Source organism: Megascapheus bottae, chromosome 30, assembly GCF_031878675.1.
Source record: "Megascapheus bottae isolate mThoBot1 chromosome 30, mThoBot2.hap1, whole genome shotgun sequence".
Classification (NCBI taxonomy): domain Eukaryota; kingdom Metazoa; phylum Chordata; class Mammalia; order Rodentia; family Geomyidae; genus Megascapheus; species Megascapheus bottae.
This window is the reverse complement of record NC_143538.1, coordinates 5,375,592-5,401,998: the sequence shown is the minus strand read 5'-3', so window position 1 is coordinate 5,401,998 and position 26,407 is coordinate 5,375,592. Positions and strand designations below refer to the sequence as shown.

Here is a 26,407-nt window from a genome sequence, read left to right as displayed (position 1 = left end):
TGGGCTGGCTTCAAATCTCAATCCTCTGATCTGAGCCTCTTGAGTAACTAGGATTACAAACATAAGCCACTAGCACCTGGAGTTCAAGATTTTACTACATACAAGCTCTCTCTGCATTATCTCTTACAACTCTGCATCAATCTGTAATTACTTTGAAAGCAACTTGCTTTCACTGACATTTATTTAATGAAACAAGAAAATGTATAGATAAAAAGAGAACACATCAATCAGTTTGACTATGGAATATCTAACAATCCTGTGCAAATTTCAAATACAAAAATGAACTTGTGTATCAGAGCACATACCGCAGAACTGACCCTCTGATTCAGAGTTTGCAGATATAGGGAAAATACAATCAACTCAAGAGAAAGCCATAAACAAAAGAGATAGATAGGCAGTTTATAAAATAAGAAAAATTCAGATATTTAGGTGGGAAGAGTTTAACTTCAATAAAATAAATTAAGACAAAATGTCAATCCATTGTTAGCTGTCCAGGTGAACCAGAGATGTATAAATGTGCCAGAAATAAAAGTAAATAACTGGATTCAGATGACATGATTCCCTTAGCTACCAACTTGATGGCAACAAGGTTATGTTCAAAAATCAGAAATCAGGGGGCCGGGAGTTTGACTAGTGATAGAGTGCTTTCCTAGCATGCACAAAGACCCGGGTTCGATTCCTTGGTACCCCACATACATAGCAAAAAGCTGGAAATGGTGCTGAGGCTCAAGTGATAGAGTGCTAGCCTTGAGAAAGTCCAAGGACAGTGCTCAAGCCCTGAGCCCAAGCCCAGGACTGGCAAAAAAAAAAAAGAACAAAAAAATCAGAAATCAGGGCCTCATCTGTAAAGGCATATACCAGGATCCAACCTAAATCCCCAACAAAGGTAAACTAAACAAAGATATATTCACATTACACATATAATTGAATGTATTATGCACATGCATATATATTATGTGTATTTATATACATGAATATTCACATTATCATGCATAAGTATATTCTATGCTGCAAAAAATAACTAATGAGGGTCAGGAGTTCGGCCTCCAAGTAGAGTGCTTGCCTAGCATGCACAAAGACCCAGGTTCAATTCCTGGGTACCACATGCACAGAAAAAAAAGCCAGAAGTGGTGCTGTGGCTCAAGTGGTAGAGTTCTAACCTTGAGAAAGCCCAAGGACAGTGCTCAGGCCCTGAGTTCAAACCAGGACTGGCAAAAAAAATCTAATGACATAGTAAAATGCTCAAAATACATTATGAAGAAAAAAAACAGGATACAAGGTGACTTTAAAAATAGTTATAAGTTTAAAAATAAAAATACCCTACTTACTGAAATTTGATGTGTAATAAAAACACACTAGTTAATTATATATCATGTCAAGTGATTATTTCAGGCTTGCAAAATTATAGGTTGTGGTTTTGATTTTATTATTTTACATATTTTCTATTACATGCATATTTATTTACATCATCAGAAAAACAATAATTTTTTAAATAAAGCAGGATGTCAACATTTTGCACTGTGAATAATAAAAAGTGACATTTTATGGAGAAAGCATTTTTGATGTGGTACATAAATGTCAGACAAGTGCATTTGCAGTTGCAAATTAAGTACATCTTTGCCTAAGTGCCCTACAACACTTCGGTAACCATTGCCTGAGTGACCTGCTCTAATGTCCCCACACACAGCAAGGACTCAACAAAAAGGAAAACCACTAGGAGAACAGCTCCACCAGGCAAAGACGGAAACTGCCCTGGATCACAAACTATAAGGATTTTCTTTACCTATCCAGGAAGATAGCCCTGATCACAAGGCCAAGAACTAATGAGCTTCAGAAGAAAGAACCAGAAGCCTTGCCCAAGCTTGCTGAGGTCCCTAGGATCTCAAAGATCATCCCAGCCTTTCAAATTGCACACACACACACACACACACACACACACGCACACACACACACACACACAAATGCTGCACACATATGACACATGCTATACATGCTCTCTGCAAACTACATATAGACACTACACATGATACACAGGTATACACATATTAAATATACATTACATCCATAACGCACAATGCTACATGACACAAGGTGTAATAGACAAGTCGCACATGTGCACACATATGCACACATGATACAGGCCCTGCATACCAAATTTTTATGTGAATAACTCAATTTGTATATGTCAACCACTGATAACTGACATGTCCCAAATGGTATGAAGCCAACCCTTTTAGTTAGCAGTAATATTTAAGTGACACTGGAAAATGAAGGCATGGATTTCATGAGAGGAAGGGAAAGAAGTCTCAGTTATGTTACCCCAGCTTAAGCCTCCTCCTCTTTCCATTTCCAGAAGCACAGACGGAAATAGAGGGTACATATAAGCACGTGCTGTCTGTCTGTCTGTCTGTCTGTCACGGAATATCTGGGTTTTCCTACACGATCTGATGATCTATGGATCTAGAAATAAAATAGAAATGATTTCAAAAATCAACCCCTATTCTATCTTTAATGAAATTAAACAGGCCATGCTCATAGTGCAGTCGTACTTTTCAATCTATGTGGCCATGTTCTCTTTGTCAAGTGCAAAAGCCACCTGTCTTTGTCTTCTGAGAGCATCTTCTCTGCCTCTTTCTTCCTGCCTCTCCTTGATACCCCTGAGCATGCATGACCTCCTACCATGAGCAGGCATAGTAGCCATCTGTTAGAGTCTTAGCTTGGGTTGCTTCCCCCAAACCCAAGAGCAAGAACAGTGAATGAATTGTCTGACACAATGTCAGGTTATTATAGCAAGCATTTTTCCCTAAGTTTAAATGAACAAAATCCCACAGAAGCAGATGAAGAATTTCCAGGCATCTCTATAATCTGTTTCTATTGCCAGTGTTAAATGGAAACATGAATAAAAGTTACCTTATTTTTCCTGGAACTCTGTTACTTCTATGGGAGCAATTTTAACAGTTTTATACCCTGTAAGTACTTTGGGCTTCATTGAATTAGATAAATACATTGTCTCTTGAAATTACTAAAACTTCACTGGATGACACTAATCCCCCTTCACAAATAAGGAGATAAACTAGCCAGAAAGTTATTGATTTAATAGTCTGAGATCCATCAAAGAATAAAGCAATCTGGATTATCTACACATGCCTGGTTATAAATAATAAAAACCTAAGAGGTATCTGGTGACTATATCTAAGAGTCTTCACAATCCTTCCGCGTGCCCATAGGTGATTAGTTTTCCCAAATATAATGAAGGCTCGCACTCTGCTCCCTTTAAGACAAACGCATCCAACACAATCTTGCATGGTCACCAGAGGTCAGTATCAGCGGACACTCTCTCTAATTCACTTTGAAGCTTCCTGGAACTACAGCCTCTCCAAACAAACTACTGCTTCCTCCACCACCACCACCACCACCACCACCACCACCACCACCACCACCACCACCACACATCTTTCACCTTTCCTCCTGAATTTAAATGGGAAGTTTTACAGCTTAAGCACTGCTGAAGGAAGGCATCAGAGAGGGAGAGAATGAAAGAGAGACACCACGAAGGCTGTTTTTGATCTGTGAGCCGCATCCCTGCAGTACACTCAGGTAGAGCAGGTGCACACTGACTTTGGGGTGGCAGGAGCCACCCATCCTCAGGCCATGGGCTGGCAATGCCAATGGCAGTTGAAGATGAGAAGTGACCAGCTTCACAGAGGAGATGGGTGGCTCTGACACAGTTCCAAAGCTGGAGAAGTGTTACCTCTCAGGATATCATTGAGACTCTTCTTAGTTTGCTTATACATTCACTTTCTTTTATACAGTTGCTCTGAGCTGGACCATGGCATAGGATGTAGTCAACTCCTACTTACCTTCCAGGCAGGAGCCAAGGGCCAAGGCATATAAGAGTGTGGAATGGACAGGCTGATCTCAGGGTCTTGACTCAGGTTGAGAAGCACAGGAATCTGTGGGTGAAAGGACATTAACACTCTGTCTCATAGAGCTGCACACAATGCCTGGCTCACAAAACATAGAGGGCTTTTTTGGTGGTCAGACTGCAAGGAACACATGATGTGCAGAAAGAAGGCAATATGAAATTTGCCTTGAATCTGGATGGGCTCATGCATATAATCCTAGCTGCTCAGGAGGCTGAGATCTCAGGATTGCAGTTCAAAGCAGAACAATCTAAGAGACCCTTATCTCCAATAAGTTACTTAAGAAGTCTAAAGTAGAACAGTAGCTCAAGTGATAGTGTTAACCTTGATCCAAAAAAGCTTAGGGACAGTACTCAGGCCCTGAATTGATGCTCCAGGATGGCATCAAGAGAGGCAAGGATGGAGGAAAGGAGGAGCAGGGATGGAGGAAGAGGAGCAGCGGTAGGGAGGAAGAAAAATGAACTTGAATCTGGATAAATCTATGTATTTGTCTATCTGTCTGTATGTATGTATGTATGTACATACGTACGTATGCATGATTCCAGCCAGATCAACAACTGATTCTCCTTTGGTAATTTTAAATGAGAAGAGTCACAGATAATTTGACCCATACCTAGGACAAAATGATCCTATCAGCATTTGTGAACACCCCCCCACATTCTCCACCCCATCTCGTGCTAGTTTTATGCATAGGACATCTCAGTTAATTCTCAGCCATCTCTCAGATATCTGTCAGCCTTCAGACAGATAAGCTACAGGTGCACAGATCTCACTAGAAACAAGCTGGGAACATGAAAACAGTTCTCTGCTTTGGAACTGGAAAACCTGGGCTAACATGCTTCTCACACCTGTTTCCTGCTAGTCACCTCCAAGCTACTGGCACTCATGGTAGGTTACCAATTATGCACCAAGAAATTGTGTTCTCCAGTGAGCCATGCTAGCATCTGATGGTGAAGCTTTTCTTACAGAGAATTTTTACATTATAATCACCAGAAAAAGCTGTGGTGGCTGTGACATTTCTGAAAGAAATGTGTGTTAAAGACATGATCCATGCTTGTCACCCTGACAGGGGTGTTACAGTCAATGGTTCCATGCCTTGTGTCTTTGGCATGCACTGAGATCACTCTTCTCCCACACTACTGGCCTCCTCAATGTGTCTCCCTTTGTCTTGGGAAGATGCCATGGGGCTAGAAGCTGCCAATGTGGTGGTTTATCTGTGGGTCCAAGAAAATGCAAGACTCTTGTCCCCAGAGTGCTGCAATGACCCCCTCTAAGCCCACTCTCCCCACTAGAGGGCATTCACTGCACAAACACTCCTTGGGATAAATTTGTACCTTACATCGACAGACAGTACTGGTGTCAATACCAAGCTGGTGAAGGAAGTAGCTGATGTATACTACTCACAATCTGTTTGTCTAGCTGCCGTGCTTCCTTAGTTCCCATAATGTCATGATTTACATTCAATATCAGATCTGCCCTCTGAAGAAATGGAGCTGTAAATTCCTATACATACCTACTATTTAACCTAATTACAGTCCAAAGGGCCTGGCTCAGCTCTCCACTGAATGTTTTATAAAAGGATGAGTTAGAACAAGAATGGCATCAAGTATAAAAGTAAAAGGCAAAAGCTGGAAACAAGTGATTTTGACTTTCACAACCTCTAAAAAGGTATTTTCCCCCCATCAGGTATTATAGCCAACAACTTTACCTTTTCTAATAACTCCTTGTGAGGCTTAGAAGGAAACCTAGGGAAAGAAGGTAAATAAAAACAAGATTTCCTTGTCAAATGACTGCCACAGAGAAACTGAACAACCTTGTACAGATAATGATGGCTACCCAAGAAATCAGTTAAAGGAAACTCATGAAATTATGCACATAAATTACCACTTTCTGATTTCAATATCCAGGACCAGGATAATAATATTTTAACTTGAAAACTGTCTGAGAATCCTTCTGTTCAAGTCAATGAAGTACAAAGCTCAGGTTTCAATGGATTCTGTCACATAATTCTCTGTCCTTAGGAATCAATGTACTTTAGATTTCCAGTGCTGTCTTCTGGCCTTGCAGGAAAGGCTATTAACACAGTAACAGATTTAGAGCTCAGAGTCTCATAGCTCCCTGTCAATTAAAAAATAGGAGGAGAGGCAGGTGGATGAGAAGGGATTTCTTTGCTCAGAAATGTGGGATTTAGTTTCACTTTATTTTGTTTATGCCATAACTGAGGCTTGAACTCAAGGCCTGGAGCACTCAACTAGCTTTTTTGCTTAAGGGTGGTGTTCTATCACTTGAGCCACATCTCTCCTTACATCTTTTTACTGGCTAATTGGAGATAAGAGTCTCACAGACTTTCCTGCACAAGCTATCTGTAAACCCTGATCCTCAGATCTCAGCCTCCTAAGTAGCTAGGATTATAGTTGTGAGACATTAGTGACTAGTGATGGAAATGTGTTTTAAAATATTGAACTATTTCCATATCAGTTAGTGTAGAGCCACTGCCACAAGTCCTCAGTCCATCCCATTGCCAGGTCCTAGTGGCTTCCCTCTCTCTGTCCCAAGCAAATGGGAGATTAACATCGGCATATGCATGGGTCTGTATGAGGCTTCAAATGACCTGCTTAAAAATCTCCAAGTCTTCCCGAGATGCCAGTTCTCATGTCTATAATTCTTGATACTCAGAAGGCTGAGATCTGAAGATCCAAGTTCAAAGCCAGCTCAGGCAAAAAAGTCCATGAGTCTCTTATCTCCAATTAGCCATGTTGGAAATTGCTCGGGATATGGAGGTGCTTTGTTGGAATGAAGACACCAACTTGAAAGGAACTTGGTGAGGCAAAGTTTACCTTTGCAGAAGGGTGCACCATAGGACAAAAATCTGGCAGGCAAGCAGAGCAGGCAGGCTGCTGCATTTTTATCACTAGCCCAGAAGGGCCACCCCTCTACTCACACTGACTGAGCTCAGATTCATGATCTGCAAAAGGATGTGGCTTAACTAACAGGATATAACTAAAATGCAAGGAGCTTCTAACAAGTTGTCTTAAAGTGCTCAGGAAAATTATGTAAGCAACCTGGCTGAAGCAAGAACCCTTCAGAAAAACAGTTCTCTCAAGATAAACAAGAAGAAAGCAAACAACTTTGATAGAAAAGATGCTTTTCTCATAACCAGCAAAAAAGTCATAAGTGAAGACATAGCTCAGAGCTCCAGCCTTAAATGGAAAAGCCAAGTAGGAGCATGAAGCTCTGAGTTCAAACTCAAGTACTGGCACAGGAAATAAATGCATCTCTGTATCTCTTCTGATTGGACTAAATATTGACGAGTCAATTTACCAATGTTAGGTGTTGTTTAATGTCACCATTAAAGATACGGGAGATCCACATAAAGGGAATGCCAAAGGAAAATCAAAAATAGCAGGCCTGTGATGGTTAATCTGTCCATTTGATTGGACTGAGAGATTTTTAGGAGATTAGTAAAGCACACTGCTGGTGTGTCTGGAGAGCATTTCCAGTTATAATCAGATCTTGGAGTTCTTACCTGGGTTAATCCTCTGATGGATTCCCAGAAGGATGGCATGGTTGGCAGGTGGCAGAAGGGAAGAGCAGAGTCTAGTTGGAGAAAGCTGGTCACTGGCATATGTCCTGGGATACAGTGTCTGGCTCTGGCCTCCTCCTGAATCTCTTTCCCTCTGCTTCCAGACTGCCATGATGTGAGCTGCTCTCTTCTGTCACACCCTGCCTGCTATAATGTCCTGAGCACTCTAAAACACATCAGTGAACTCACATAAGGCCTTCTTCCCTTAAGTTTATTTCTATCAGGGATTTATCACAGTACCTATAAAACTGACTAACACAAAATCCAGTCCTCAAAACTCCCATGGCCCTGCTCCGGTCAGAAAGTTCATAGAAGTATTGTCTAGCCCACATGGAAAAATATTCACCTACAATATGGTTCTTTGTGCTCTGAACATGGCATGAAAAGCAGTTAGTAGAGACCCATGGCTCAAAGTTCTCCGTGCCTTCCACTGCCAAGCAAGGAAGAGATGAACTCTGGCCCATAGCTTCAGGGGAGTCTCACACCACCCTATCAGTTACCGACTGACTCTTCGGAATTCCTTAAATTATCTAGCATTTCCCCATGACCTCTGTGAAAAGAGAAATGCTACAAATAATTGTGAGCTTCCAGTAACTGCTTGTGGTGTCTAGTTGGCATTCTGAATATATGCACACTTTGACAAGGTAGAAACAGGCTTTGTTTTGTCTCTTTCAAATCAGACCCTGCAATAACAGAATTATACTCCCATGTTTTTCTAATGAAATACCCTTCCAAGCAGAATCTGCACCCCTTCATTTAGACCTCAGCTCTAGTCTCCCACCAGCTTCCCCTGAATATACATTAGCTACTGCTTATAGTTACTGGAAATGATGACTTTATATACCAAATATCTCCTTGTAAGTCTCCGTGCATGTTTCCATGGCTTAGCAGACTCTGAACCCACAGAGTATAAGTTCCACGGATCAGAGAGACCTCTCTGTAGACGAGAAACCTAAGTCATCTCCCTAAGATCCATTTGTGCCACTGCATCTGCTAGAGGCCAGAACCAGGAGGAGTTATGACTCTGCATGTGGGCTTATTATGAGGAGTTAAGCCTCTCAATTGAAGGACTGGGAGGGACTTCCTGTATGTACAGGGGGGCAATGAGGAAGGGAAAACAATGAACCCTAGCTTGATTACTTGATCACAAGTAATCAAGGGAAGATAAGCTGTATCTCCAGCACTCATGGTTTCGAAGCCTCCACCCAAGGCTTTCTGAGTGTACATCGTGAACCAGTGCATTCAGCAGCAATCATCTAGTATCCTGTAGAACCAGTGACTGCCCTACTCTATGGCTGGCACAGGGAAAGCAGGTCCAGAAGAGAGACCACCTCTCACCAGAGGAACATGCCAGTGTGTCTACTGCAAGACTGGCTCTCAATGATAAGGAAAACCTGCCATTACCAGAACTAGTAAGCCTACTAAAATCTCTAAATCACTCTGACTCAGTCTTCTGGGTGACCGGGAATAAACTGCTTTTGTAATCTCACTGCAGTGCTAAGTTTCTCTACCTAGGAAGTGGTCCAGTCAGCCATCCTTTGATGTTTACACCATGACTTATATTTTCCAGTTTTTATTAGCATCACTCATGTAAGCAAAGGAATTTCCTTTTGATGTGCCTATCCATATATACATCCAACATGCCTTGAGCAGATTCAACTCCCAGCATTTTCCTTCATCCTCTTCTTCCTCTCCTTCCCAAAGACATCTCCAGCAAGCTTCACTGTTCCATTTTCACACATGTACATAAAGTATTTTGGCCATATTTACTCTACTGCTCAGAAATGTGCTCACCTTTATCCAAGCAGCATGCCTTTCCAATATGAATATGCATGAGTTTCACTAATAAAATTGCTTTGCCTTCTTTATTCAAAGAGACATAGCTTGGGAACTTATCCCCAGAGTTCTCCTTATTTGTACAAATAATAAGTCTTTCTTTGCTCTTTTATATCCAGGTTGTACTTATTGGCTTGGACCTCATCAAGGGATGAACCCATTATGTTTAGTTATGGATTGATATGCTGATACCATTATGTGGATTGCAAATACAATGAGCCCCACTAAAAGACTAAGAATAAAGTCATTACCCGCTAAGGTTATCTGCTTGAAATTGTATAAAACCTATTTGCATGCTCCTTTTTAAAAATGCAACTAAAAAGGGATATTTTTAAAGGACTGAAAATAAAGTGTTGAAAAAAGCCTACAACGGGCAGAAGCTTAGAGATGGAAATTTTACGTAATATAAAAGAAATCCAGTAGCTGGAAAGTTATATAGATAATGAATCTTCAATGCCCAATGCTTTCACAAAGCAAAGATGAAAAACTGGGCTGAAGTGCAAGAAAACCAACCCATAAAATACAGTATTCTAGCCATGCACTGGGGAAGCATACCTGCAATCCTTGCTACTTAAGGGACTGAGATCTGAGGGTTGCAGCTTAAAGCCATACCAGGCATACAAAAACATGAGACTATTACCTCCATTAACCAAAAAAAAGCTGGAAGTAGAAGTGTGGCTCAAGTGGTAGCATACTAGTATACTAGCTTTGAGCAAAAAACCCTCAGGGAGAGCACAAAGGTCAGAACCAGCACACATACACACACACACACACACACACACACACACACACACACACACATGGGCTGATGAAAATATAAAAATGTACTTTAAAATATGATTTTTAAAAAATAAATAAGATATGATTTTAAAAATGAAGAAAATGGAATGTTAATCACTTCTCATCTCTGTAAAAAAAAATCCTGAAGAAACAAGTAGGAAAGATTCATTTTGTCTCACGACTTCACCTTTAGGCCTGAAGCAAGGTAGGAAGATCACAGCATCAAGGCCTGGTGAAAGAAACTCCACTCCTCACTATAGCCATGAGACAGGAAGAAATGGGAAGGAGCCAGGAACGACTTACACTCTGCACAGGGACCTGGTACTGGTGTGAACTCACCAGTATATTTATATTGTGATTTTAAGGATTTGTTTTATTTCATTTTTGGTGGCATTTGGTTTGAACTCAGGGCCTTGGAATTGCTAAGCAGGCTCTCTACTACTTGAACCATACCTCCAGCCTATTATGTTTAGTTAATTTTCAGACACAGTTACATTTTTCTTTTTTGCCCCAACCAATTTCAGGCTATGAATATCCTACTTCTGTCTTCCATTTGGCTCTGATTACAGGATATATGATTTCATTTGTGGGATTTCAGGTATAAAATACCACACTTGTATTTTTCTTTATTATGCCTCGTATGTTCTCAAACCTCAGTCTTCCTATCTTCCATAGCTGGAATTACAAGTAGGAACTACCATAACCAGTTCTGGATTAACCCATTGGTGAAGTCGTGAGTGGCCTCTGAATTCAATCACTTCTCAACAGCTCCACCCGCTGGGGACCAAGCCTTCAACACATAGAAAGAAACTTCATGTTGAATCCATAAAATTAAGCCATGTACATTCCCAGTACTTCCAATTCAGTCTCACAGAAGATATGGGTCTGGAGACCTTGAAGCCTCTCCAAACAGAACACTCAGGCGTAGCAGAAAGAGAAGATAATATATTATTACAAAAACCTGAATCTAGTGCTGGAGGGGATGTGGCCAGGAGGGATCACTACTACACTGTTGGTGGGAGTGCAAACTCATTCAACCACTATGGAAAGCAGTGTGGCAGTGCCTCAAAAGGCTAAACATAGAACTCCCCTATGACCCAGCAATTCCACTACTCAGCATTTACCCAACCACCCAGAAACAAGGACATACTAAACCCACTAGCACAACAATGTTCATTGCAGCACTATTCACCATAGCAAAGATATGGAACCAACCTAGATGTCCCTCAGTTGATGAGTGGATCAACAAGTTGTGGTATTTGTACACAATGGAATTCTATGCTGCTGTCAGAAAGAATGACATTGCCCCATTTGTTAGGAAATGGAAAGACTTAGAAAAAATCATATTAAGTGAAGTAAGCCAGACTCAAAGGAACTTAGGCTCAATGGTTTCCCTCATTCATCATAATCAGTAGAAACCTTGGGCTCTACTAGCAGAGATTTGCAATAGAGCAAAATCTTGATACATAAGGACATATAATGTGAAGCTAATTGAAAGGACCTCCAGGATAGTGAAACAAAAGCCATATAATGAATGATTGTTGTCCTTAATGTAGTATGTTGTCTCTCATCTCCTTTGCTGTCCCTTGGTTATCTCCTATTGGTATAGTATCTCACTTTGTTATCTGATATATTGAATTTATTTGTATTTGGATATTTGAAATTTGATAGGGAAGGGGGGAAAACCAAGACGGGTGGGGGGTGTAGGGGGGAGGGAAACGGGTACCAAGACATGTGAAAGGGTATCAATGTATGTGAATTAATGCACCTTCTATCTGGCAAATATCATGTAACCCTTTTACTAATTACAATAAAAAAATAAGCTTAGAAAATCAAAAAAAAAACCTGAATCTAGGGGGCATGCCATGTGGACTCACCAGACTTAGACACACTGCTTCCTCTGAGCATACAAAGAATACATAAGTACATAAGAGTACACAATATTATGTGGACTCAGAACAAAGATTCACATAAGTGTAGTTCTACTGGGCTTGAACTCACTGATTCAAGCTTGCTTGCTTTGCTTACTGAGCTGGCACTCTACCACTTGAGCCACACCTCCAGTCCTGCTTCTTTTGTGTGCAATGTCTTAGGGCCTGGACTCTCTCCTTGAGCTCCTCTCCTCAAGGTTAGCACTACTATTTGAGGCACAGATCTGCTTCTGGATTTTTTGTCAAGTTAATGGGAATAAGAGTCTCATAGACTTTTCTGCTCAGGCTGGCTTCAAACCACCATCCTCAGAACTCAGCCTCTTGAATAGCTAAGATCACAGGCATGAGCCACCCATATCTGGTTTAGAAGTTACCTTTATCTCCATGATCTGCAGGAATTGATCTCATCAGTTCTAGGAAAAGTTTATGATGCATACCTTCTGGGGTTGACCAGGGGGTCAATGTATATACATATATACATACATACATACATACATACATACATACATACATACATACATATACTTAAGAACCTGTCCAGGATGGTTTGATTGTTTCTTCATTTGCCAGGAATAAAAATGAACCTGTTTAATTTCAATACCAGGCTTTAGACACTATTGCAGACCTATAGTGACCAAAACAGCTTGGTACTGGCCTGAAGACCAATGGAATAGAACTGAGGACCCAGATATTAACCCACACACCTATGGCCACCTGATTTTTGATAAGGGAGCCAAAAAAAAGAATAGAAGAAAGACAGACTCTTCAACAAGTGGTGATGGCAGAACCGGTTAAGCACCTGCATAAAACTAAAGTTGGATCCTTCTTTGTCACCCTGCACCAAGATCAACTCCAAATTGATCAAAGACCTGGAGGTAAAAGCAGATACACTGAAAACTTTACAAGAAGGAATAGGAGATACACTAGGTCTCCTTGGCACAGGTAAAAACTTTCTTAATAAGGACCCAGAAACACAACAAATCAGAGCAAGTCTGGATACACAGGACAGCATTAAACTGTAGAACTTCTATATGACAACAGACATAACTAGCAAATTAACTAGAAAGCCTACAGAGTAGGAGAAGATCTTCACTAACCATACAACAGACAAAGGCCTCATATCTAAAATATATCAACAGCTAAAAAAATTAAATCACTCCCAAACTAATCTCCAAAGAAACAACCATCCCATTAAAAGATGGGCCAAAGACTTAAAGACAGTTTTCTCTGAAGAAGCCATAAGAATGGCCTATGGGCATATGAAGAAATGCTCAACATCTCTGGCCATAAAAGAAATGCAAATCAAAACAACTCTAAGATTCCACCTCACTCCAGTTAGAATGGCCATGATCAAGATTTCTAATAACAACAGATGCTGGAGGGGATGTGACCAGGAGGGATCACTACTACACTGTTGGTGGGAGTGCAAACTCATTCAACCACTATGGAAAGCAGTATGGCAGCTCCTCAAAAGACTAAACAGAGCTCCCCTATGACCCAGCAATTCCACTTCTTGGCATTTATCCACTTGTCCAGAAACAAGGACATACTAAATCCACTAGCACAACAATGTTCATTGCTGCACTATTTACCATAGCAAAGATATGGAACCAACCTAGATGCCCCTCAGTTGATGAGTAGATCAACAAGATCTGGTATTTATACACAATGGAATTCTATGCTGCTGTCAGAAAGAACTACATCGCCCCATTTGTAAGGAAATGGAAAGACTTAGAAAAAATTACATTAAATGAAGTAAGCCAGACTCAAAGGAATATAGGCTCAATGGTTTCCCTCATTTGTCATAATCAGTAGAAACCTTGGGCTCTCCTAGCAGAGATTTACAATAGAATAAAACCTACATACATAAGGCCATATAGTATGATGCTAAGTGAAAGGACCTCCAGGATATAGAAACAAAAGCCATATAATGAGTGATTGTTGTCCTTAATGTACTATATTATCTCTCATCTCTTTTGCTGTCCCTTGGTTATCTTATATTGTTACAGTATTTCACCTTGTAATCTGATATATTGTATATATTCTTATTTGGTTATTTGAAATAGAATAGGGAAGGGGGGAAAACAAGATGAGGGAAAAGGGTGGTTGGAGGGAAATGGGGACCAAGACATGAGGAAGGGTATCAATGTTTGTGAAGTAATGCACCTTCTATCTGGTGAATATAATGTAACCCTTCTATTAATTGCAATAAAAATATATGGAAAAAATGAACCTGTTTAAAGGACATACTAAATCCACTAGCACAACGATGTTCACTGCAGCACTATTTACCATAGCAAAGATATGGAACCAACCCAGATGCTCCTCAGTAAATGACTGGATCAAGAAGATGTGGTAGTTATACACAATGGAATTCAATTTTGTCATCAGAGAGAACAACAATGCCCCATTTGTGAGGAAAAGGAAAGACTTGGAAAATATCATATTAAGTGAAGTAAGCCAGACTCAAAGGAACATAGGCTCAATGGTTTCTCTCATTTAAAATAATTAGTACAAACCTAGAACTCTTCTAGCAGAGGATTACAATAGCTCAGAACCTTGATACATAATAAGGCCATATAGGATGAGGCTAAATGAAAGGACCTCCAGGATATGGAAACAAGAGCCATATAATGTGTGATTGTTGTTCTTAATGTACTATGTTATTTCTCTTCTCTTTTGTTGCCCTTTGGTTAATCTCATATTGTTACAGTATCTGACTTTGTTACCAGTATATTATAGATACGTTTGTTTATTTAAAATAGGAAAAGGAAGTGGGGAAAACAAGATGAAAGGAGGGGATAGGGGAGGTAAATGGGGCAAAAACATGAGAAGGGGTATCAATGTATGTGAAGTAATACACCTTTTATCTGGTGAATATAACTACAACTCCTCTTTACATTACAATTAAAAAGAAAAAAGAAAAATATATAAAAAGAAAAAATGAACCTGTTTATCTTTTGTTGCATCATTTTTTTCTTAAAAGAAACTATTTTCTGAGAGGGATAACAGCTCTATCACTTTGATCCCCAAACAGCCAATCACCCAGGAGGTGCAGCCTCCTCTGGCAGCAAACCCTGAGCCCCCGGCCACCACCAGGGCTCTCCGTGCTCCCTGCCCAGCTGCCTTGGGCTCTGCCCACATTTTGTCCACTCAGCCTCTGAGGAAGGCAAAGGAGAAGATTACACGCTCTGCTTCCTTAGAAAAGGAAAGCGAGCCAGGACTGTGTGCAGATTGAGGCTGGGCCCTCAAACACTGAGGAGCATGTCACTTACCATGGTCGCAGTGAATGGGATGTTGTCAATCAAGGAAGATGCCAGGGCTGAGACCCACACTACTAGGGCAATGGCGGCTGTGAGGCGCTCCTGCTCTGGGACCATCTGCAAAGAGCAGATAGAGCAGAGCACCTTGCACTATAGGGGACGACTCTACGACTGGCGAGATTTGGAAGGGACCAAAAGGGTGTTAATCCTGGGTGCTGACATATGGAGGGGAACTTGTGCCTCCTCCTCACCCACATCCCATGGCTAGCCACACGCTGGCCACACCAACCTGAGGGCCCAGCAGAGACCTCTGAGCATTCTCTTCCCTGCCCAGACCTCCTTCTCATGCTTACCTAATGGCTAAGAGCAAAATAGCAGGCATCTGAAATTATATATTCTTTGGAAAAAGTGTCTCATCATCTCTAAGCTACCCAGGAAAAGATAACTGCCCTGCTGTGCTTTTTACATAATTAATGTGGCCTATTCTCACCAGATTTTTTTATATAAAATTAAAGCACATTGGCTGGAGCACGTTCCATGTGAGCATTTCATGTACCTTTATTAGCAAAGCAGTCTGTTCTCCAATGTATTCTATCAAATGGAGATGTGCCAGTGCCTAGAAGAAAGAATACATGGTGAGAATCCATTTAGAAATGAGAATAAACACAGATTGTTCTAAACATCCATCAAATGGCCAGGTACCAGTGGCTCACCCCTGTAATTCTAGCTCCTCAGGAGGCGGAGCTCTGAGGATCACAGTTCAAAGCCAGCCCAGGCAGAAAAATCCATGAGACTCCTATCTCCAAAAAGGCAGAAGTGGCACTGTGGCTCAACTGGTAGAGTGCTAACCTTGAGCACAAGAGGTTCAAGGACAGTGCCCAGGCCCTGAGTTCAAGCCCCTAGGACCCGTAGAAAGAAAAGAATGAAAGGAAGGAAGGAAGGAAGGAAGGAAGGAAGGAAGGAAGGAAGGAAGGAAGGAAGGAAAGCAAAAATGAAAAGAAATAGCATGGTATTTTCAAGGAATAAGATTAGGGGCCAGGAGTTTGGCCTAGTGGTAGAGTGCTTGCCTAGCATGCATGAAGACTGGGTTCGATTCCTCAGTACCACATATACAGAAAAAAAAAAACTGGAAGCGGTGCTGAGGCTCAAGTGGTAGAACTCTAGCCTTGAGAAAGTCCACGGACAGTGCTCAGGCCCTGAGCTCAAACCCAGGACTGGCAAAAATAAATAAATAAATAAATAAATAAATAAAAGAACTCTTTAAAAAAAAGGAATAAGATTAATTTTTGCTGTGTTCCTTGTTTTATTTGTACCTATATGTGTTCATTTGTTTAGTCTTAGTTTTTGTGAAGATGGTTGCTACATTTGTCATTTTTCTCTCAAAGGCAAGAAGAATGAGCCATTAGAGCTTTGAACCTATAAAACAAATATATCTGTGGCCACTTTCTGCCCTTTGTGGATCACTGAGGTCCTTCCTCATTAGCACCTTTTCCTATTAATCTTGACAGCACACGAATAAGCTTTTACTCATTTACATCATATAATTTCTCAATTGACTCAAATACTTCTCAAGACAGTCAATAACAGAAAAGTTATAGGACTTTTGTGCTGTAAGGTCTGGGGTTTAAGAGTTGCTTTGTCAAAAAGTAATATACATACAAGAAAATAATTGATAGCCAGGGGGAATTTGGATAACTGTAGCAAAAACTGGGTTTGGAATTTGGCATGAGTTATTAACTATTAACATGAAATTATTACATGCAACCTATAAATTAGAGCCTTAATCCTTGCCTATTACTAGCACAATTATTACTTTCAGAGACAGAGCCTGCGTACAGAAAAAATCTATCCCATTGGCAGAAACACAAATAAATCCAGACCCATGGGGAGCCTTTGAAAATGTCCTCTACACTGGGGGAAGGGTACAAACATAAAACATGAATATTCTCATGCAGAATTCATCACTTAGGGAATGAAAAAAATCACCAAAGATTTCCAACATAGCCATGCATAAAATTATTCTTTTCTCTTCCCCCTCAGTTGAAAATTCTGATTTAAAAAATTCTCATTTCTTGTGAAGATTCATAAATGCATTCATCTGAGAACCACTCTCTGCAGAACACCACAAGAATTACTATGAATGACTGTTTGACTTCAATGCATAGTTTGATTAATAAACATACGTGCTTTACAAATACGTGTTCCTCCCCTATGCCACAGTACTTACTCTCCTTTCCTTTATTTGTTTGCCAAACATTTATTGAGTGCTTACTATGGAAATGCAGAAATAGCAATAAGAGATGTATTTACTGATATTCTGGAGATTGGCATACAAAAACAAAAACCAGTTCACTTGAAGCTCGTGTTGCAGTGCCTTACTGAAAAATGAGGTATTCACTTTTAATTTCTAAAAACTAAACCTCTCAATGGGTTACTTCTTGACACCGGAATCTAAGATCCATTTAGATTTTTTAAAAAACTATACTAAACATATACTATATGCATATACAATATAATATACATATACTATAGCATACATGCACATATACTATAATATACATACACTATGCATATATGCACATACATTATTATATACATAAACCATATATTTTGATATATAACATTAAGATACACATAACATAATATGTACTATTTCATTATTATAGCTAGCAAAAACCACCAAATCCCTTTCAATAGGGCCAGAGAAGAGCTGAGCTTCCGGAGGAAGATGGCCTTGTGAGCAGATAACCTGAGAGTTAAGCTAGCAACCTTGCTACAAGCAGCAAGAACAATGCAGTCACCAAATAAGAAGGCCACTGGGGCTAGTTCCAGCAAGCCAGGGAGCACACATTAGGAAGAGCAAATAAATAAAAACTATGGTCAGTCCATTTTTGGCTTTGTAAATCACAGTTGAGGGTCTGGATTCTACCCCAAGTATGACAATATGTTGTTCTCCAAAACACCAAATGCTAGAGCTTTTGCAAAAGACACTCAGAAAGTAAATGTTTCTTGCTACAGTCCAGAGGGACATTTGTTGCACAAGTCCTCCCCAAAAGACTAAAGTGGCACTTGAGGGCTAATTTTCCAATATCACAGACAAAACAAGCAGCAGTACGCCAGCCAGGAGCCTCAAACCACAGCCTGCTGAGAAGCCCAGAATTCTATTTAAGCCCCAGCAGAACCCTGAGACAATTAACTTTTGTTTCACTCTTAAGCTTTATCAAGAGACACTATTCTTATACTGCTCAGTTAATTGACAACTCCTTTGTACTACTACTCAAAGAAAATAAAAATAAAATTTTAAATATAGGTTTAAATATAGCTTTTTTATTGTGAAATGTATGCCAATAGCTAATACAAATATTATCTATTATACATAAGGCACTGGAGAAATAGATAGCAAGAAATTTCAATATCATTCCATAGTGGATGGGAAGAGAAAATTAATGAAATGCAGCAGTATTTTAGATGCAAGGCACAGCAGTGACTATTTCTTAAAATTTTCTAGCTGGTTGTTGGTGGCTCATACCTGTAATACTAGCCACCCAGGAAGCTGAGATCTGAGCATTGTGGCTCAAAACCTACCTGGGGAAGAAGGAAGATGGCGCCGAGACAATAGGGACGCTGCCTAGCTCTCTCTCACAAAAAGAGAGAACCAGGGAGTCCCACGAACCAACTACCTAAAGAAATCCACAACAACAAACTCAAAAGGCAAAAGAGAAGGACTCAAACCGGAAAAGAAATACAGATAAAGCTCACATCCAACTTTCTCAAAGAATTCGGAACGTGAGAACCCCTCCCCCACCTCTCGCCGCCGGATCCAACCTGCAAAAGCCACGGAAAGCCACGAAAAGCGGCAGCTGGCGCCTGCTCCAAGCCGCGAAAAGCGACTGCGGGTGCCGGCTCCACGCCGGGAAAGCGGCGGCGGGCGCCAGCTCCAACCCACGAAAAGCGGCGGCAGTGGAGGCGCCAGGCCGGGAGCCCAACGGCTGCAGAAACCAGCACAGAACCAGGCCAGCGAACGGCAGAAGCAGCGGAACCCAGACACGGAACCAGAACAGCAAGCAGTGGAACCCAGACGCAGAACACAGGCGGCGGCGGAGACCCAAGGGGAGTGAAAGACTCTCCACCACCGTGGAACACCCGCAGACAGACGCAGAAGCGTGAGTAATACAGCACGTCCCCAAACACATCGGGAAAGCAGAGCGGGTGCCAAGCAATAGAACTTAACTCAGACCCCAACACCCCGCACAAGAAAGACTGGCGGGAGCAGGGGGGCAAGGAATTTAGAATCCTGTCCCTTCCCTCAACAGCCCCCTCCCTCAGGCCATTGGCTGGAGATTGACAGGCGGGCTACCTAAGACCCAGAACCCCACCAAGGGAGGCGGGGCTGTCCCAACTGCCACCCGCCCAAGGGCCTCAACCCCCAGCCCTCTGACTGGAGACTGACAAGCAGGTGGACCCTAAGACTCAGCACCCCACCAGAGGAGGAAGAGCTGTGCCAGCTCCCACCAGCCCACCAGGCTCCTCTGCCAGGCCACTGGATCTGGAGTGTGGAGGGCACTGGGACCCTGCCTTACAACAGCGGGTAGGGGGTGCGGGAAAATAGGAGCCAGGATCTGCCCCCCCTCAATTCTTGAGCGGGGCATCCTCCAGCTGGGAATCCTGAACAAGACAGCACCGAGGGGGGCCCCACAGTCACAGACTCTGACAAAGCAGTGGAAACACAGCAGGAATCTGAAGGGCCAACCAGCAGCCAAGCTCCCCTTCTGAGAACCAAAAAGGCGCGGCTCCGCCCTTGGAGCCCACGTTCCCAGCTGGGCCCCGTCCCTGGGAACAGAGGGGTCTCCTGCTGGTCCTGCTGAGAGGTCCTGAAACTCTCAACCCCCAGACCCTTGGCTTGGGGCCGACCCTGGAAGCAGCACAGGAAAACGTCCGCCAACCACGCTCAGACAGAAGCTCGCAGATCCATCCCATGGTCCACTGTGAGGCCACTTGTTGGGCTAAGAGCTAGTCGTGCAGCAACACATAAGTTTTATTCTAATACTTTCCAAACTTTGTACTCAAATACGGTACCTACTTACCAACTTAGGTCAGTTATCCTTACGTTATACCTATTCTTCATTACTGCAATATTCTTACGCTCCTACGTTAATCCTCTTGTACCTCCCCTGACCTCTCTCATTCTATTTTTCTATCTCTGGACCTCTGTTCGTCTTTCAACCCTTATACTGCATGGATCTACACTTGATGGCTGTTGAGCAATACTGTATATCTAGGTGTTTAATTATTCTCTAGGCTCAGAGGGACTTAAAGACAATAGAGATTGGATTGAGAGGCTTATTGTTTTGGGTATAAATCGTTTACCAGTGGATGTATTAGACTAGTCGGTAACTGCACAAAAAGAAAAGAGTGATTACACCAATCAAAACGTGTGAACATCTAGTGTCTGCCAGCTACAGAGGTCTAGGTTGGTTATATCTGAAAAACTATAATCGTGTTTAGTATTAATCTTGCTCTCATTTTCAAATGGGCAGAACAAGAAACTCAAGAAAAATGTCAAAGAAACAACATCCCCCACCCAATGTAAACAGACAATGGAACAGTCACTGGCAAACCTAGAGGAGAGTCTTCCAAGTGCTATACAAATGCAATTGATAAACATCATGAATGAAAAATGTGAAAATATAAAGAAAGAGATAAGGGAGGAAGCCATAGCTGAACAAGAGGAAACCATAAACAAGGTGATAAGTGAAAAAGAAGAAGCCATAAAGGAGACCATAATAAAGGTTGTTCAAAGAAAGATGGATGAATTCATAGAATCCACAAATAAAAAGGTGACCGAACTCCAGCAAATGTTCAAAGAAAATAAAGCTACTGAGCTAACCACTCAAATGGAAATCAAGGAGCTAAAGAAATCCATACATGATCTAAAAGAAGAGATGCAAGGCATCAAAAATGAGCAATTAGAAGCAAGGGAGATGAAAAATAAAGTAGATAGCTTTGATAGCAGGTTAGACAATGCAGAGGAGAGAATTTCCGAGATAATTTAGTTATTATAGAGAAAGAACAGAAAATGAGTCAATCCAAATCTAGGAAAAATGAGAGAGCGCTTCAGGAGGTCCAAGATACAATTAGGAAGCCTAATTTAAGGCTAATTGGTATTGAGGAGGGCGTGGAGAAAGAGGTCAATGGTATTGGAAATATACTTCAGGGAATCATCGCAGAGAATTTCCCAAATATCCAGAAGGGCAGGCCCATCCAGATACAAGAAGCTTTTAGAACCCCAAACAGACCTGACCAGAAAACAACATCCCACCGCCACATCGTAATCCGAACTGGATCAATAGAAACCAAAAAAAAGGATCCTAAAGGCAGCCAGGGAAAAGGGTTCAGTAACCTATAAAGGAAAACCAATCAGAATAGCCCCAGGTTTCTCAGCAGAGACCATGCAAGCAAGAAGTGACTGGAAGCATATATGTCATGCCCTAAAGTCAAATAACTACCAACAAAGAATACTGTACCCAGCTAAGCTCTCATTCATAACTGAGGGAACAATAAAAACATTCCATTCCAGGGAAAAGCTGCAACAATATGTCGCAACAAAACCAACACTACAGAGAATTCTCAAAGATGTTCTATACATAGAAAACCAAAATAAAGGCAATATAGGGAAAGAAATGGCACCTAAACAGCATACCATCTAAGGACCACAAGAACTGTCAAGACACAGGCCCTAATAAAAGCTTTTAAAAATGGTAGGAACTAATATCTCTCAATCCTAACTCTCAATATCAATGGACTTAACTCTCCAATTAAACGGCATAGGCTGTCTAGTTGGATCAAAAAGCAAGAGCCATCGTTCTGCTGTCTTCAAGAGACACATCTTACCCAAAAAAACAAGCATCTTTTGAAAGTGAGAGGTTGGAATAAAGTCTATCAAGCTAACGGACCCCATAAACAGGCTGGAGTTGCCATCCTCATATCAGATAAAATAGACTTCAAACGAAAATTAGTAAGAAAAGACAAAGAAGGTTACTACATACTACTAAAGGGATCTTTCCTCCAGGAAGACATACAATCCTAAATATTTACACACCCAATCCCGGAGCTCCGAACTTCATCAAGCAAACTTTACTTACACTGAAACCATACATAGATCGAAATACAGTTATTGCCGGTGACTTTAACACACCACTCTCACCTATAGACAGATCAACAAGGCAAAAACTCAACAGAGAAACCTTAAACTGAACAACTATATAGACCAACTAGATCTAACAGACATCTGCAGAATATTCCACCCAGCAACAACACAATATACATTTTTCTCAGCAGCACATGGAACATTTTCCAAAATAGATCACATCTTAGGCCATAAAACAAACCTGGTCAGATTCAGAAACACTGAAATTATTCCATGCACACTCTCAGACCACAAAGGCATCAAATTGGAACTGAACACACATCTCCACCAACGAAAACCCTGTAACTCATGGAGACTGAACAACACATTGTTGAATCACCAATGGGTCGAAGAGATCAGAACAGAAATCCAACAGTTTATGAAATTTAACAATAAGAAGCACACAAAATACCAACTCCTTTGGGACACAGCAAAGACAGTACTCAGAGGAAAATTTATAGCGCTGAGTGCCTACAACAACAAGTTGGAAAAATTGCAAACCAACAAGTTAATGTCTCACCTTAAGCTCCTGGAAAAAGAGCAACAAAGCAACCCTAATCCCAGTAGAAGAAAGCAAATTATTAAAATCAAAGCAGAATTAAATGATTTAGAATCCAAAAAAACTATAGAAAGAATCAACAAAACAAGGAGTTGGTTCTTTGAAAGAATTAACAAAATTGACAAGCCCTTAGCAAATCTAACCAAAAAAAGAAGACAGCATATCGAAATAAACAAAATCGCAGATGAAAATGGTAATATCACGACAGAAATTACCAAGATCCAGAAGATCATGAGGGAATACTTCTCAAAGCTTTACGCCAACAAATTTGAGAATCTAGATGAAATGGATGAATTCCTAGCCAATATTAACATAAAAACACTGAACCAAGAAGAACTAAGCCAACTCAATAGGCCTATTTCAAGCTCTGAAATAGAAAAGGCAATAAGAGAACTTCCACCTAAGAAAATCCCAGGGCCAGATGGATTCACAGCTGAATTCTATAAGGTCTTCAAAGCAGAGCTCACACCAATACTCCTCAAGCTCTTCAACGAAATTGAAAATGAAGGTTCCTTACCAAACTCATTCTATGAAGCCAGTATAACCCTCATCCCCAAACCAGACAGACATTCATCAAAGAAAGAGAACTATAGACCTATATCTTTGATGAACATCGATGCAAAACTTCTCAACAAAATCCTGGCAAACCATCTACAACAACTCATCAAAAAAATTATACACTATGATCGAACTGGATTCATCACGGGGAGGCAAAGCTGGTTCAACATACGCAAATCAATTAATATAATTCAACACATCAACAGGAACAAGGACAAAAATCACACGATTGTCTCAATAGACATGGAAAAGGCATTTGACAAGATCCAACACCCCTTTATGTTAAAAGCTCTGGAGAAACTAGGAATCCATGGAACATTCCTGAATGTAATAAAGGCTGTGTATGAGAAACCCACTGCTAGTATTACACTTAATGGTGAAAAGCTAAAGCCATTCCCTCTAAAATCAGGAACTAGACAAGGATGCCCACTCTCTTCACTCCTCTTTAACATAGTACTAGAATTCCTAGCCAGTGCAATAAGGCAAGAAGCAAGCATAAAGGGGATCCAAGTAGGGAAAGAGGAAATAAAACTATCCCTCTTTGCAGATGACATGATTCTGTATTTAAAGAATCCTATAGACTCTACTGCCAAGCTCCTTCAGCTGATTCAAAGCTTTGGAAGAGTAGCAGGCTATAAAATCAACCCTCAAAAATCAACTGCCTTCCTTTACACCAACAGTGAGAGGAATGGGGCAATAATCAGGAAAGAAACTCCTTTCACAATAGCCTCAAAGAAAATAAAGTACCTAGGAATTAGCTTAACTAAGAATGTAAAGGACCTTTTTGACGAAAACTTTAAAACCCTAAAAAAGGAAATTAAAGCAGAACTAAGGAAATGGAAAAACCTCCCATGCTCCTGGATTGGAAGAATCAACATTGTGAAAATGACAATCTTGCCAAGAGCTATCTACAAATTCAACGCAATACCCATCAATATCCCAATGGCATTCTTTAAAGAAATAGAAGAGGCAATTCAAAATTTCATATGGAATAATAAAAGACCCCGTATACCAAAAACACTTCTTAGCAGAAAGAACAGCGCTGGAGCAATTTCAATTCCAAACTTTAGACTCTATTACAGAGCTATAATTATCAAAACAGCTTGGTACTGGCACAGGAACAGGCCTGAAGACCAATGGAATAGAACTGAGGACCCAGATATTAAACCACAGACCTATGGCCACCTAATCTTTGACAAGGGAGCCAAAAAAATAGAATGGAAGAAAGACAGCCTCTTCAACAAGTGGTGCTGGCAGAACTGGTTAAGCACCTGCAGAAAACTAAAGTTGGATCCTTCTTTGTCACCTTACACTAGAATTAACTCCAAATGGATCAAAGACCTGGAGGTAAAAGCTGACACACTGAAAACTTTACAGGAAGGAATAGGAGATACACTAGGCCTCCTTGGCACAGGTCAAAACTTTCTTAATAAGGACCAAGAATCACAACAAATCAGAGAAAGGCTGGATAAGTGGGACTGCATTAAACTGCAGAGCTTTTGTATGGCAAAGGACATAGCTAGTAAACTAATCAGGAAGCCTACAGAGTGGGAGAAGATCTTCACCAACCAAACAACAGACAAAGGCCTCATATCTAAAATATATCAACAACTCAAAAAGTTGAATCACTCCCAAACTAATCTCCAAAGAAACAACCATCCCATTAAAAGATGGGCCAAAGACTTAAAGAGAGTCTTCTCTGAAGAAGAAACAAAAATGGCCTATAGACACATGAAGAAATGCACAACATCTCTGGTCATAAAAGAAATGCAAATCAAAACAACTCTAAGATTCCACCTCACTCCAGTTAGAATGGCCAGGATCAGGAAAACGAATAATAACAGATGCTGGAGGGGATGTGGCCAGGAGGGATCACTACTACACTGTTGGTGGGAGTGCAAACTCATTCAACCACTATGGAAAGCAGTGTGGCAGTGCTTCAAAAGGCTAAACATAGAACTCCCCTATGACCCAGCAATTCCACTACTTGGCATTTACCCAACCATCCAGAAACAAGGGCATACTAAATCCACTAGCACAACAATGTTCATTGCAGCACTATTCACCATAGCAAAGATATGGAACCAACCTAGATGTCCCTCAGTTGATGAGTGGATCAACAAGTTGTGGTATTTGTACACAATGGAATTCTATGCTGCTGTCAGAAAGAATGACATCGCCCCATTTGTTAGGAAATGGAAAGACTTAGAAAAAAATCATATTAAGTGAAGTAAGCCAGACTCAAAGGAACTTAGGCTCAATGGTTTCCCTCATTCGTCATAATCAGTAGAAACCTTGGGCTCTACTAGCAGAGATCTGCAATAGAGCAAAGTCTTGATACATAAGGCCATATAGTATGAAGCTAATTGAAAGGACCTCCAGGATATCGAAACAAAAGCCATATAACAAATGATTGTTGTCCTTAATGTACTATCTTGTCTCTCATCTCCTTTGCTGTCCCTTGGTTATCTCATATTGTTATAGTATCTCGCTTTGTTATCTGATATATTGAATTTATTTGTATTTGGTTATTTGAAATTTGATAGGGAAGGGGGGAAAACCAAGACGGGTGGGAGGTGTGGGGGGGAGCGAAATGGGTACCAAGACATGTGAAAGGGTATCAATGTACGTGAATTAATGCACCTTCTATCGGGCAAATATCATGTAACCCTTTTACTAATTACAATAAAAAAAAACCCACAGGGCAGGCAAGTCCATGAGACTCTTATCTCCAATTAACTACCAAAAATGCAGAAGTTGAGATATAGCTCAAATGGTAGTGTGCTAG

At 40.9% G+C, this 26,407-nt stretch overlaps 1 protein-coding gene across 1 annotated transcript in view; it reads right to left on the bottom strand.

The window, feature by feature from the left end:
* Positions 1–2,325: 2,325 nt before the first annotated feature.
* The window catches only part of LOC150044202 (uncharacterized), a 43,895-nt gene continuing 19,813 nt past the window's right edge, over positions 2,326–26,407 (bottom strand). The window contains exons 3-6 of the mRNA XM_090321434.1: positions 15,873–15,932; positions 15,329–15,433; positions 3,861–3,953; positions 2,326–2,460 (exon numbers count right to left, since the gene is read on the bottom strand). Coding sequence (XP_090177560.1) covers positions 2,326–2,460; positions 3,861–3,953; positions 15,329–15,433; positions 15,873–15,932 — 393 coding nt within the window. The remainder of the gene's footprint in view (positions 2,461–3,860; positions 3,954–15,328; positions 15,434–15,872; positions 15,933–26,407) is intronic.